We start from the raw sequence: 15,104 nt of genomic DNA on the forward strand, positions 1-15,104 counted from the left end.
TTTTAATCAAAATCATCACAGTTAGTGCAGATTTGTGGCATAATATTCACTCAAAATTTTACTTTATTTCTAAGATAAGACCATATATTGCGTGCTTTAGCCTTTAACATCACTGTAGCGTCATTACCATGTTTAAAACTCTTTCACTTCTGTGTGTGTGTTGGGGAGTGATACGATATTTCCACGCTTGTTTTTCTTACTCACTCATTGGGAAAGCCACTATGAACGGGGCTTAGCTATCTTAAGCATGAAATTTCAAGGCCTGATAGTGAACAACATTAATATATTTATGTATATATATATACACACACACACACAAAATTTAACACCTTATGATATGTTTGTTAGTGATAGATAAAAAAATAATATTAGTGATAAATAATATTTAATAAACGTGATCTCTGTATTTACCAAAAATGATCTTGACCAAATGCAGCTGCTTATAAATGGTTTAATAAGATGAGTTTTGCAATGTTTACCTTTAATTTTCCCATGATGGAAGAGACATTTACTATTCTCCCTGAATTGGATAATTCAATAAGCTGAATAGTTGCTTTGCTCAGTTGCTTGATCCCATAATAGTTTGTTCTTAAACAATTCTTTGCTGTTTCATGGATGCAGGTTTACAAGCTCCTTTAGACGTATGAGATTTGCACCTAGAAGAATCTGCATTATCATAAGCAATGGTAAATGATGTTGCACTCATGTTTAAAAAGTTTTAACAACTACATGTTTTTGTGGGCGCAGGTCGTCCAGTTACTCAATCCACAATTCCGGAGAGATGGTCCCAGGCCTCTTTGACTTCACCAAATGCAAATGGTATTTCATTGACCCTCCAGTTACTCTCTCCCTCTCTCTCTCTCTCTGTGTCTGTGGCCCAATGGAATTGAGAAAAAGGAAAAGAATAATATCTATACTTATCTTGCACTGCTTCTCCATCAAGTCATTACCTCCTCTTTTACTATAAAAAACATTCTTCTGCTCCTTTTTTTAACTTAATCTTATCTGGGTTTGCTTCACCTTCAATGTTCTTTTGCTTTTGCTTTTGTTTTTTTTTTTTCGTTCCTACTATGTAAGTTGTTTACTTTATTTCTTTATCATTCTTTTTTAGTTTTCCAAAGACTGTTTTTTGAATACTAGTTTGATTAAAAAACTAAATAGGTTGTCTTCGTGTTATAGATTGAACCAGATCTTGCCATCGTCTGAGCCAAGCCGAGTTAGCTACTGATTTTGAAGGAAAAAAGGGCAAGTAGGTGAATTTTCTGTTCAAGATTACTTAGCTACAAGAACTTAGTTCAAAGATTGGAGGTTTTGGTGTTTGTATCTAAATCAACTGAATTTTTCACACAGTCATAGGTTTCTGTAGAAGGAAAGAATTGCTTTATTTAATTTCCAAAAAAACTTTGGTACTAAGATACTTCCCAATGGAGCCGTCATAATCTTCTTCTTGTTCCAACTTTGGTACTTAAGAGATTTTTTTCCCTTGCAAAATCCCATATTGGTGGATTGTTCAGAAAGCAAGAAAGATGGATATTGATAGCAAATACTAGAAATCTAAGTGCACCGTAAATGGAAAGTAATAATAGTTTTATGTTTCATATTATAGGAAGTATGAAGTTCTTGGTTTTTTCTTTTTTTGGTCCAACAATTGTCATTTTCAGTGGAGAAAACTTGTTAATGTGAGTTATTTAATAAACTTTATGCGCCTGGTTCTTCGTTTAGTCAAAGGATCGACCATATCAATTAAGAAGTTTTCTGCATTTTATTATTGCAAAGAAAAAAAAAAGTAATTTGGTTGACAAAGTTTATGCTCGATCGTTATATATCTCAAGCAAATATGATTGTAGGAATGAAAAAGTCCTTCTGCTTTCTTTGGACTTTGTTGAAAATTCTCACATTTTTATAATATCTAATTTATAGTTATTGTTATTTGATCATTGGTGGTTCCATGTCAAGTGTGTACATTAGTAGGTGTGTTCAACAATATTTATCCTACTATAATATTAGTACATTAATTAATGAAATAAATCACATTTGATTTTGATTTAGAAACCCCTATTTTTTTGGATTTGAAGTAATAGCTCAGTGGTGGTGGCATCTTTTGTGGTGTATGATGTAGTTTGAACTCTATCACCCCCCCCCCCCTACCATCTATCTACTAAAAATCATTATTGTTTTGGGCCTATATTAGACTCATTCAAAACCATTAAAACCTTTATGCTGTATTTGGATTTGGGTGATTAAAATCAACATATCTTGTTTAGACAATCAAAAAATGTCAAGAATTTGGATTTAACAAATCCACCAAAGATATTAAAAGTTTAAAATTTTTGAATTTGAAATTACACGTAAAATCAATAGATTTGAAATCAAGGTATTTTAAATGTATTTATTTAAAATCCATATCAAAATTAGCTTGCTTGTTTCCAAATGCAATCTTAAGTTTTGAGTCTTACTTTCTAGTTGACTGATAGGAACTAGGGAGGCTAAGATGCATGCTTACTGGAGTTTTTATGTTGCTAAATACTCATAAAAGAACAAATTTTTCTATTGAAAATTTTGTAATGAGTTGCTTGTATTCTGGTTCTCATATTGAAAGCCTATTCATAAAGAGGAAAATCCTAGTTGTTGCAAGTTCCTACCTTCTCCATGTTGGCGACATTGCTTGAAGACTGTCAAGATTGAAAGCCTTAAAGGACATGTAGATAGAGAGATTTTGTACAAGTATTTTTCTGAAAATGAAAAAACTTTGGAGAACTTCCAGTTTCTTGTTGGGGGCATAGCTTGAAGAGTATTTAAATTGTGACCTTGAGAGGATATGCATTCATATACAATGTTCTCTCTTTGCTATGTTTTAGAGAAGTAAAACTCTTGGAAATGGCCCCTTAGATCTAACTGTTAACTTGTGAAATCTTTTAGTCAAAATGAATTTCGTAAAAGTGAACGATTTATAAGATTACTTTAGACATCTTAAATTATTTTTAAGGAACGGATTGTCTCGTGTTTGGCACTACAGCTAGTATGATTTAGATAAATTATTTGATATTCTTAATGTAACAGTCTACTGCTTGCATATGAGAATGAAGTATGCCCTTCTACCAAACAAGCATGAAAGAAAAAATAATAATATTTTCTTCATTTATACTTTTATCCCCCCTACGTACGTTCTCATTCTCACATTTTTCCTTCCAGTGAAAGAGCACTCAAAAGTCTCAAAATACCAGTGTGCTTTACATTCTAGGCTTTTTTTATAAAATTTGTAGAATACACAATTTGAATGATGAACTATGTAACCCAATGCAACTTTCTTTCTAAATTGCCTAATTTGTTCCTCATTACTAGCCAACACAAGAATAAATTTCTTTGTTAATGTTTGAGAGAACTAAATGATTTTCCACCATCCTACTATTGTGAGCCTTGCTTTGATGTAGTAGCCAACACAAGAATGAATTTCTTGAGACAGTTTGAGGGAACTAAATGATTTTTCCACCATCTTACTATTGAGAGCCTAGCTTTGATGTACTCCTATGTTTTTGCATTTGAATTGTGTTGGAAGTCATAATTGAGAATTGTATTTTATGGTCCTCACCACGAATTTAAAATTGTATTAAATGTATTTTATGGAAGTCATAAGTGAGACTAATGCAATATTAAAATTGTATAATGAGGACTTGCTTTATGCTCAATGTACTAGTATAATGAGTTGTGCACATCAGGAACTCTCTTATGTAGAAAATAGATTTAAACTAGCTTGCTTAAAGTAAACTTAGGTGTGGACGTCCTTCTCTCCTTTATGGATCCCAAGTGCATCGTTATGGAGATTCTTAAGTCAATTTCTTTAGGCTAGTAGACAAGCATATCTCTCATTCATTGTCATCTCATGAATAGTTACATGTCACAGCCTGGTAGAGAAGCATATCTACAAGCAATTAGAATTTAACTTCTCTATTCGTTTCTTTTTAATGCAGGCTGTTCAATTTCTCCTGCTCTCTCGTGAACACTAAGCATTCTCATTACTCTGATAGTAAGGCTGAAGAGACAAATTTGCAACATGGCTATCCTTCCTCAAGTGAGTTGTAGTTTCGCAATGACAGATTGCACTTGTAACATTCCAATAGTATAAAACTAAAAGGAAAATGGAGGATTTTACTATATGTTTCATAGTAATTGAGTTGCCATTCAAGGAGTGTTCTATAGAACTTAGAATACTAAGGTTTTAGCCCTTTACACTCACCAAAGCATTACATCTACTCAACCAATGAACAAGACTTTGGTTTTATGTGGATAATGACTGTACAAAGCATGCGTTCACGAAAATGCTGTTGTCATCTCGTTTAATACTTATGGAGTAATAACAACATACTCACATATATGATGATAATAACTCATATCTGTGAAACACCATTTATGCATTCACTCTTGTACATTACTGTTTTTTGTTAAATGCAGCCAAAACTCATGTTATTATGTGAGTATGGAAGGAGTTTATAATACTTACTAATTAGCAAGTCAAAGGCTACTGAATAGATAAGGATGGGCACTAAGTCATGAACCCTATTATTAAAACAAGAAATTGATTATTACTCTCTTATTGGAGAAAACTCATCTATAGTATGGAATTTGAAGTAGCCTTTTAAATTATGCCATTGGTACTTATAGAAAATGGGAGGCGAATGTTAATCATATTTCATGTAATATTATTGAACCACTTGAGTGTGCCATATGCTTGGCTTTCACTTTTTATATGTTCAACGGTAGTATAATAGAGACATAAATATACAGCGGAGTTATTGTGGACCGCCGAAAGTTGATGTAGTTTTAGTCATGCTTAAACGTAGTAGAGACATAAGGCCCACCAAAAGATGCAAAATCACATAAGGCCATTGGTTTCTTAGAGACATTATTGTCCTATATATATATATATATATATATACACATATTAATATACACACACCCGCACCTACACGCACATTACACCTACCACATTCGTATTTGTAAATGCAAAAAACCCTTTATTGTTAAACTTGCTTGATTTGGATGAACCCTTGTTGATAGTAATATGTGTGATGGAAATTTTGTAGATTGCAGGTTAGGGAAGAGCTTTTTTGAAGATAGTAGACGAGAACAGTCAACTGGTATATGAAGTACTTTCCTTTTCAACACCTGCAACTTTTTCTCATGAATTAAGTGTGATTGCATTATTTACTTCTGTGATGACACTGTGTACAACTGAAAGGAAACAACATGAGTCATTTATTTACGCATTGTTGATGGATTACGTTCATATAGGTTATTTTGAAGCACATATTTCGTATGAAACCAACATTACACTCGTGCATTCAAAATTTTATTTACTCACTTTTCACCAATGACCCAAGTATGTAAGCATCATGGTATGACATAGTTAAAAATTATTATGGATGTAATAAATATTACAATTACGTTAATTGGGTGTTTGTTAATATATTTTTGAAACACTCTACTGCTTATCTACTTTTACAACTTATCACACTGATATGCGTCTACGATAAGTGTTATGTGCTCTAAGAAATTTTAAGCATACTTGGGTATGTCTGTTCCTAACAAATCATAAATGATATTATATATAATAATTATTACCTCCGTAGTAACAAATCTTGGTGTAGGTAAAATTTCGTAACTATTGTGCTACAATGGATAAAAGTTGGATGGACAAGAAAAGGGGTTCAAGGGAATATTTTGAAGGTGTAGCAAAATTCGTGGAATTTGCCTCTTTATCTGTGCGCAATGGGAAGATCTTGTGCCCTTGTGTGAAATGTGTGAATTTGATTTCAGTACTGCCAAATGTGGCACGTGATCATTGTTGGGCTTCGGGGATGCTTAACAATTACAAAGTTTGGAAATTTCATGGGGAATCGGCGGCTGCCACGCCGGCTACCGTATGTGGGAGCTCTCATGTGCAAGAAACCCTAAATGAATATGGTGATTTTCGTGGGATGTTGCACGATTTGTGCCCCCCGCATGAAATGGCACCCGAACCAATGGAAGAAGGTCCTACTATGCAACATGTGGATGAAGGGATGAATGATGAGGCCAATAAGTTTTACAAGATGATAGATGATGTAGACAAACCTTTATATGAAGGCTGTACTAAATTTAGCATTTTCTCGGCCATTGTTGTGTTGTTCCAGTTGAAGACTCTGTGTGGTTGGACGAACAAGTCATTTACAATGTTGCTTCAAGTTTTGAAGGATTTACTTCCTTCAGATGCCAAGTTGCCAAAAGACCATTACGAGGCTAAGAAGATAATCCGAGACTGGGGTTTGGGTTATGAGAAGATTCATGCTTGTCCCAATGACTGCATGCTATTTTGGAAGGACAATGTTAACCTCGATGCGTGTCCTTGTTGTACCTCTTCAAGGTGGAAAACAAATGAGGCATCTGTTGCTAGTAAAAATGCTTCATCCACTAAGGGCAAGAAGAAAGCTGCAAAGATCCTACGGTGGTTCCCTTTAAAGCCAAGATTGCAATGGCTGTTTCTTTCACCCGATTTGGCTAGTTCTATGAAATGGCATGTTCATGGTCGTACTGATGATGGGGTTATGCGGCATCCTGCTGACTCCGAGGCATGGAAAATGTTTGATACTAAGTATTTGGAGTTCTCGTCTGACCCTCGTAATGTCAGACTTGGATTAGCTGCAGATGGGTTCAACCCCTTTGGAATTATGAGTACTAGTCACAGTACATGGCCTGTCATGTTGGTCCCCTACAATCTCCCACCTTGGTTGTGCATGAAACGATCATCTTTGATTCTATCAGCGGTTATTCCTGGTCCTACCTCACCAGGGCTTGCTACAGATGTGTACTTGCAACCATTAGTAGAAGAACTAAGGGAGTTATGGGATGTTGGAGTACAGGCATACGATGCATCTTCAAAAGAAATATTCCAATTGCGTGCAGCATTGATGTGGACTATAAATGATTTTCCTGCATATGCAGATTTGTCGGGTTGGAGTACCAAAGGTGGGTTGGCGTGTCCTTCTTGTGCAACGGAGACCGACTCTCGGTTTTTGAAAAATGGCCATAAATTCTGTTACATGGGACATAGACGATGGTTGGATGTTGACCACAATTTCCGGGAAGAAGGTATGTTATTTGATGGATCTAATGATACACGATTGGCTCCTGTACCACCAGTCGCGTCACAGATTATTCCGGACACTGAACATTTAGTTGGACGTTGTCTGGGAAGGAAATGTCAACTTGCTTACAATAAAAGAAAGAGAGGGGAGGCAGATCAAAGTGGTTGGAAGAAGAGAAGTATATTGTTCACCTTGCCTTATTGGGAGGATCACAAGTTGCGACACAATCTTGATGTGATGCATATAGAGAAGAATGTGATGGACAATATACTTGGCACACTGTTGAACTTGAAGGATCAAACAAAGGATAATTACAAGGCACGCCTTGACTTGGCAGACATGGGGATAAGGACTCAACTTCACCTACAACGAAGAAGTGATGATAAGTATATTATACCACCCGCTTGTTTTCATATGAGTTCATCGGAGAGAGATGGTTTCTTGCAAGTTTTGAAGGATGTAACAGTGCCTGATGGGTACGCTTCCAATATCTCACACCGCGTGAATATGAAAGAACGCAAGGTTTCTGGGTTGAAGAGTCATGATAATCACATCTTGATGCAGCAATTGTTTCCCATAGCATTACGCGGGTCTTTGCCATCTCATGTTACTAGGCCTTTGATAAAGTTAGCTTGCTTCTTTAGAGAAATTTGTTCCAAAACCCTTAGTGTTTCAGATATTGCGACTGTTGAGGCAGACATTGCAGTGACGTTGTGTGAATTGGAAAAGATATTTCCTCCATCCTTCTTTACAGTGATGGTACATTTGGTCATGCACTTAGCTGCTGAAGCCAAGATTGGTGGTCCAGTGCACTACCGGTGGATGTATCCTATTGAGAGGTAAGACGTATGTAATATTATTGATTAACTATGAGTTTCATGTGCGTAGCTAAATAACCATGGCCAATCATTAATCTTCATATTCCTTTATAGGTACCTCGGACGCCTTAAGTCTTACGTACGAAATAGAGCTGCTCCAGAAGGGTCTATTGCTGAAGGATACATCGTAGAGGAGTGCTTAACATTTTGTTCACGGTATATGGAAGGAGTTGAAACTATATTCAACCGACCGACCAGGACGATTGAGGAGTCAACAGGGGTTGTTTCAATTGTGACACTAAGCAATAGAGAGTGGACCCAAGCCCATCGCTATGTTTTATTCAATTCTGAAAACATCAACCAGTTTCGGGAGTAAGTACTACATATTCCAATATGAGTGCACGTCAAACCATTGTACGTTAGGTCTATTAACCCTAATACAATTGCCTGCACAGGATGCACAAAAGATTGATGGAGGACGAACTCCGAAAAGGCCACCATCGTATATCCGAGGCCATTATATATAAGCACCACATGGAGAAGTTTTGTAGTTGGTTTAGGTGTCACGTACGTATGACAGTTTCAACTTCTTCAAGTAGTAACACTATGGTTACTTGTACTGATATGATTAATTTTGTTTTTATATGTTAGGTAATGTCATTGACTATTGCTGATAGGGAAAGGGAGGGAGTTAGTGATACCCTTGCTGCACTGTCCAAATGGCCATATAATATGTAAAGCGGCTGAAGCATTATGTCATAAATGGTTTAAAATTTAGGAGTGTAAAAGATGAGGTAAACAGAAAAACGCAAAATAGTGGAGTTAGTGTCGCTACTGATGGTGGCATTACATACTATGGTATTTTAAGTGATATAATCGAGTTGAATTATTCTAAGAATATCAAACATGTGTTATTCAAGTGTAAATGGGTTGATGACCAAAATAGGAGAGGATATAAGACTGATGAGTTTGGGTTTCCTATGGTGAATTTTACACACTTCATACATGGTGGGGATGAAGTGATAGATGAATCGTATGTCTTGGCATCTCAAGCTACACAAGTTTTTTATGTGGAAGACAAAAGGCAGAAGGATTGGTATGTTGTTGTCAAAACTAAAGCTAGGGATGTCTTTGATGCCGGTGTTGGTCCCCAACGTGATGAGGATGACACATATAGTTTTTCTGGGAATGTTCCGTACAATGTGGCTTGTAATGAGGTTGTGAGTGACAACCTTGGTTGGGCTCGGGATGATGTAGAGGGAATGAAAATTGATGCCTCTATCATTGCTCAAAGAGATCTTCATGAAGTGGCCAACTTAGACGATTGTGAGTTTATTGACGATGAGTCCAACAATGAAGATGCCAACGAGGATGAGTACACCGATGATGAGTAGTGTAATAGCTTAGTGGTGTATTATGTGTTTGGATGTTACAACTATTAATGAAAATGGATGCCATCATGAATTTGTTGGAATGCCTCTGTGTAGTATTTGATTTCTTTGTTAATGAAACATTAATGCTGTTAATTCCTTAAATTTTTACTTATTATGAACTTTGATATATGATCCTGTGGTGTTAGGGTTTCCGTTTGTTGTTGTTAAAGTGTTTGGCAAAGATAAGCTTTTAAACGTTAATAGGTGGCTTGTATATGTTGTTAAATATTAAAATGAGTTATTTTACTTTGTGTTTTTCACTTGCATTGTAAGCAATTAATTATTGTCTATAATTAACAATTTCTTTGTGTTCTAAAGTTGTTGAACGCAGGAATGGGAAGGAAACGGCCATTGAAGTTTGTTCATGTTGGCGAAGGATCGTCGCATTTGAGACAGAGGAGGGAGGAGGAGTTGGAGGTTGGCTGTACTACTGAGCAGGCAAGAGCCGATGCAAGTGCTGATGGGACACAACCCCCAGGTAGTGGACACGTCTTAAAATGTAACGTTTGATATTTATTACTCGACGAATCATTATGCTGTTGTTGGCTGTAGCAATGAGAAGGGATCGTGGATTAACGGTGGTTGAAGTTGGCGAAGGAAATGGACGTTCACGACAGAGCGTGCAGGAGGAGCTGGACGCCGCCTTTGCGGCTGATCAAGCAAGAGGGGATGCAAGTGATGATGATGAGACGCAACCCCCAGGTAGTTTACATGTCTAGGGACAATTTGAATTTTTAGCATACAAATTTCCTTTAATATTAATCTTAATTATTACCATGGTTCGTTTACATGGTTTTTATTATGTTCTTCAGATAACAACAATAGGCTGTCAATTGCTTCTTTTGAATTTTTGAAAATATGAACTTTGTTAATTCACTTATTGTATTCAGTAATAAGTAAATTAACAAAACGAATGGGAAAAAAAGAGTAACTAATAATATAGTATGAAAATGTTCACATTTACGAAGAGCATATTCATGTTACTTGAGCAGTTGAGCACTTGAGCTAGATACAGTAACTTCTGTAATTGTTCACTTAGAAATTCATTACCATGGTGGTTTTTGAATGTGCAGATGATGTAGTTCAAGAAACCCCAGCATCCAATAATTTGCGTAAAAAGCGTGGGAATACGCTGCTTACGCGAATATGGAGTCTTCCACCTAATATGAAAATTGAATGTGCGTTAAATGCACGCGGCCAACCAATTGGGGAGAGTGGAAAAACATTCAAAAGGTGGTTGGGCACTTTTTGCCTCAGCCACGTCTACTGCCCACTTGTGCCAACTGCTTGGACGCGTGTCCCGACTAGCCACAAAGTAGATAGTTGGACGGAAATTGAGGTAGTATCAAATTAAGCTACTTTAAACTGTTATGTATAATCGTGTGTGTGGTAAGTCTCGGATTTTTCAGTAGGGTGGACTATTGTACTATGCTAACTCAATTTTTGCATTGCAGAAACGGTGGATCATTGACCCAGAAATTATCCAACCAGCTGATCAAATGACTTGGGCAATGCACCAGCTGGGGGAATTGAGGGGGAATCGACGGGGCAAGTTGAAAAGGAAATGCTACAAAGATGATGCGTTGAGAGAAGATGTCATTCAAAGCAGACCAGATTGGGCTGACGAGCAGGAGTTTATTCAGCTAGTTGACTATTGGTTTCATGAAGACACGCGGGTATGGAAATTTTCTTGCTATTTTATCTGTTACTGGTAATATACATAAATTGTGGTATTTGAATTTACCGAGTACAGTTTATGGACACACTAATTTCTTTTAGTTTTTATTTTGTTCGTAGACATTAAGTAGTACGAACAAAAGAAGTCGTGGTAAACAGAAGGAGATCGCAAGATCAGGGCCTATAAGTTTTGCCCAAACTGCAGACGATATGGTAAGAAATGCATTATATAACAACTACCCATGGTTTTAATATTGTTCATGTATGTAGATTGAAAGGTAAAGAATATAAAGAGTTTGTTGAAACTAATTTACAGAAGAATCTTGAGCATTTTGTGTGAATTAATATGGAATTGTTAGCCTTGCTTGCCTCATTAGGAAAATTCCGTAATAAAACGTTCAGTTAGAGGACCATGTGAGGTTTCATGTTGATGCAAATGAGAGCATAGTGTTGGGGTAAGGAAGACTTAGCTTCTATGCATGTTCATGACCGTGAATACACATTTCTTGTGGTGTTTCCTATTCTTAATTAGTGATTTCATTAAGAACTATGTTTGACACATTGTGAACTTGCTATATTGGTTTGGTATATAGCGATTGGTTGTTCTTTGAATGTGCTTTTCTTTATTACATTCTCTGTGGAAAACTAAATAGGTTGAAAGTGGACAACTGCAATACAATTGGCATGCATATGTGACATTGGTGCATGCATACAACACATAGGAGTGATTAATGCAGCGTGATAATGTGTGACTATATTTAAGGTACAATTGTAGGATGCCTAGTTGGTGGTTTCGATTGATAAACACTGCTATCACACGATTAACTTGTTACTATCAAAGTACACCTATTTGTTACACTTTGCACAAGATAGGAGTATTGACACAAGGATACAACTTTGGTGTTTTCAAAATATGTTTGTGAACTATTTTCGTACAAACGAAGTAAGAATAAGTGAACCATATTAAAAGAAAATAGGGTATTGAAAAAATGATTGTCATAGTTGAGTTGGAAGAATGTATGAAAGTGGATGAACCATTACTGAATATGCATATGGAAGGAGTTGTGTACATTGTCATTTAAGTTTATTTAGAAACTTAGATTTTATACTACAACGGTGTAATTCTGAGTGCAGAATGCATTTTACTTAATATTGAGTCAATGACAAACCATACAACTTGAGTGTATAGTTCATTTCAATGAATATAAACATGTGCGTAATATTTACTCTTTTTCTTTAACCTGTCCACTTTGCTACTCTATAAACAGTTGTCATAGATGTATATTTACATGTTCGTCAATTTTCTATATGCAATGACATACAACACCAAAGCTAGCTTCTATGCATAAAGCTAGGGACCAAAACCGTTTCATACTAAGCATTCGCATAAAGATAACAAAACTTGTCTTCTTGAACGTAATAATGTAATGATTAGTATTTTAGTATACATTATACTGCATGTTATGAGTGAAATTCCGTTTGCTAAGTTTGGCTGTCGATTGTCGCTTTATATTACCAACATAAATTTTCACTATTGTAATAAGAATGTTGAATATGTAGGCAAAAGAAACTGGGCAGGCAGTGGAGCGTGCCGTGCTTTTTGCGAAAGTATACAGCACCAAAGAAGGGCATCCTGTTACTCCTGATGTGGGGGAGAAGATCGTAAGTCGTATATCGTAACTTATTTCTTTTGTATTTTGTGCATGAATTGTTTAGCTAACAATGGCCTACGTTATTTGGTTCTTGTGTGATAACAGAAACAAATGACTGAAATTTTGGCACGTGGGAGCTCACTACAAGGATCACGACGCGAAGGAATCCTATGGTCAAAGGATGATGCTTTTGCCCAAGTGATGGGGGGCAGAACGCTCTGGACGTGTTCGTGGGGTGGGTTTTGGACCAACTCCATTAGGAAGAAATGGGTCCAACCGTTCATGCTACACACTTCCATCGTCGTCCATCGAAACAGCCAATAGAATGACTGAATTGGAAACTTCGCACCAAACTTTGAAAGACCAACTTTCCCAGGTAGAGCAGAGGCATCAGGAGCAAATCACGGAGTTACATGAGCAGCATAAGGCGGAACTCACCTCAGCAATTGCCCAATCAGAAGCAAGGCATAACGAAAAAATGGCAGAGGTGATGAAAGTAATGGGAGAGATGGTACGTGATTTACGTAGTGATATAACTGCTTCACAGCTGCAATCCCAGGTACTAAAAATGTTGTGTTTAGTTTAATTTAAAGGAAATAGTGGTTTATTGCAATGAATTGTTACGTTAGAAATAACACGATGTGTTTAATGTATTCAGGGTAACACTGCATCGAATTGAAGACTCTTCGTGGATATTTTGTGATTGTATATTGTATTATCTACAGAGTGACAATATTTTGGCTGTTCATGAAGGAGTATGGTAGACATTATTATTATTTTGATATTATACACATGTCAATCATGTCATTCAAAGATGGCCAATATTTTTTGTGCACACACGGCCTTGTAGTTGTATCTTTTGTATATGTAGACAACTACATTAATGCTTTAACAACATAGAAGACCAAGAGGATTAAATAGTGAAGCCATGCATTCTCATTGTAAGTTTGAAATTTGAACAATACCATTTCATAATTTGTGGTTTGATTTGTTTTCTATATTGTTATTTTAGTACTTTTTGCTGGTTCAATTTCTGTAATTTTGTTGTATAGGAAAGTTTCCATTATCGCTCGTGTTGATAATGGCAATTCCTACCTTTGCTGACAGGCTTTTGGAGCGCACTAGGACCATTAAGACAAGACATGGTCAGCCTCAGTACCTTCGCAAGTTGCAGGTATGACGTCGCTTTTAAAAGATTTGTTGTTGTTGTTGTTTAGAAAGAATTTGACCTTTGGTATTCAAAGGAATTTGTATTGCTTTTCGAGTGGGCTAGTTTAAGAGTGATGAGTGAAATTTATACTTGTCACATTGTCTAGGAAGAGACATGCATAGGGAATGATATGAAATTATTATTGCTTTTGAGTGTATGACAACTGAGAAGTTATGAATTTTTACTATTTACTACGAAAAAGTGGGTAAAAAGTTGCAAATCTTGTCTAACTGCTGCCATTATATTTTTGTAGCGCCATTGAAACATAAACTGTATTCTACCTGGAAGGCAACAAGGGTATTCACATGTAGACAAGAGCTTGGAGATGGAAGGAACCCCTAGAAGCATCTATGTAACGTTTGTAGTTGAGGATGGTTGAAAAATCATATGTTGATGCTTATTTATGTAGACAAGAGCCTGTATTCAACTGCATATTCCTTGAAGGTTGATAATTTTCCATAGTCTTTAAAGCTTGATTGAGATTGTGACAGATTTGAGATTGTTATTTTGTTGCATGTGTTGGAATTTTACAGGAATAAGAAGTTGGAATTGTGTATGTGACAGGTTGAATTGTGGATGACAGGTTGAATTGTGTATGTGACAGGTTTTTTATAGTAGCGTTTCTATAATTTATAGCAGCGTTTGTTGCTGCATCTGAATATGTACAGTTTTTTAAAAAAAAAAGAAAAAGTCTATAGCCGCGTTTTAAAAACGCGGCTATAGAAAAATTCAAAAAACGGTACAGGGCTTATAGCCGCGTTTTCAAAACGCGGCCATAGTAATGGGCTGGAGCCACGCTTTTAAAAACGTGGCTACAGGACATACTGTAGCCACGGTTTCAAAACCGTGGCCATAGCCACGTTCTATAGCCGCATTTTTAAGAAGGCTATGGCCGCGTTTTAAACGCAGCCAATCTTGCTTCAGGGCAAGTTACCAATTGCCCTATAGCCACGTTAAAAACGCGGCCATAGAACGTGCCTATGGCCGCGGTTCTGAAACCGTGGCTACAGTAGGTCCTGTAGCCACGTTTCTAAAAGCGTGGCCATTGGTCTGCCTATAGCCACGGCTACAAAAAAACGTGGCCATAGGCCTATAGTTACGCATTTTAGGCCACGGTTAAAAACGTGGTCTAAAAAAACGCGGCTATAGCTCCTTTTTTTTGTAGTGTCCGCTTGTCTGCCGTTACCCACCTT

General features: G+C 36.6%; 2 protein-coding genes and 2 long non-coding RNA genes across 4 annotated transcripts; all 4 read left to right on the forward strand.

Moving 5' to 3' along the window:
* Positions 1–654: 654 nt before the first annotated feature.
* Positions 655–4,058, forward strand: LOC142614520 (uncharacterized). The gene is made up of 3 exons (XR_012840467.1): positions 655–819; positions 1,180–1,249; positions 3,969–4,058. It is a non-coding gene; the product is annotated as an uncharacterized LOC142614520 (long non-coding RNA).
* Positions 4,059–5,672: 1,614 nt separating this feature from the next.
* LOC142615990 (uncharacterized) lies at positions 5,673–7,594 on the forward strand. Its single transcript, XM_075788887.1, has 2 exons — positions 5,673–7,507; positions 7,588–7,594. Exons 1-2 carry the CDS (start codon positions 5,673–5,675, stop codon positions 7,592–7,594), a joined length of 1,842 nt encoding a protein of 613 aa, XP_075645002.1.
* Positions 7,595–9,613: 2,019 nt separating this feature from the next.
* LOC142615992 (uncharacterized) lies at positions 9,614–13,025 on the forward strand. The gene is made up of 7 exons (XM_075788888.1): positions 9,614–9,850; positions 9,925–10,074; positions 10,446–10,711; positions 10,827–11,048; positions 11,170–11,262; positions 12,610–12,711; positions 12,807–13,025. Exons 1-7 carry the CDS (start codon positions 9,706–9,708, stop codon positions 13,023–13,025), a joined length of 1,197 nt encoding a protein of 398 aa, XP_075645003.1. The 5' UTR covers positions 9,614–9,705.
* Positions 13,026–13,431: 406 nt separating this feature from the next.
* LOC142614854 (uncharacterized) lies at positions 13,432–14,469 on the forward strand. Its single transcript, XR_012840579.1, has 3 exons — positions 13,432–13,642; positions 13,809–13,875; positions 14,165–14,469. It is a non-coding gene; the product is annotated as an uncharacterized LOC142614854 (long non-coding RNA).
* Positions 14,470–15,104: the final 635 nt, after the last annotated feature.

Source organism: Castanea sativa, chromosome 11 (assembly GCF_040712315.1).
Source record: "Castanea sativa cultivar Marrone di Chiusa Pesio chromosome 11, ASM4071231v1".
NCBI classification, from domain to species: Eukaryota; Viridiplantae; Streptophyta; class Magnoliopsida; order Fagales; family Fagaceae; genus Castanea; species Castanea sativa.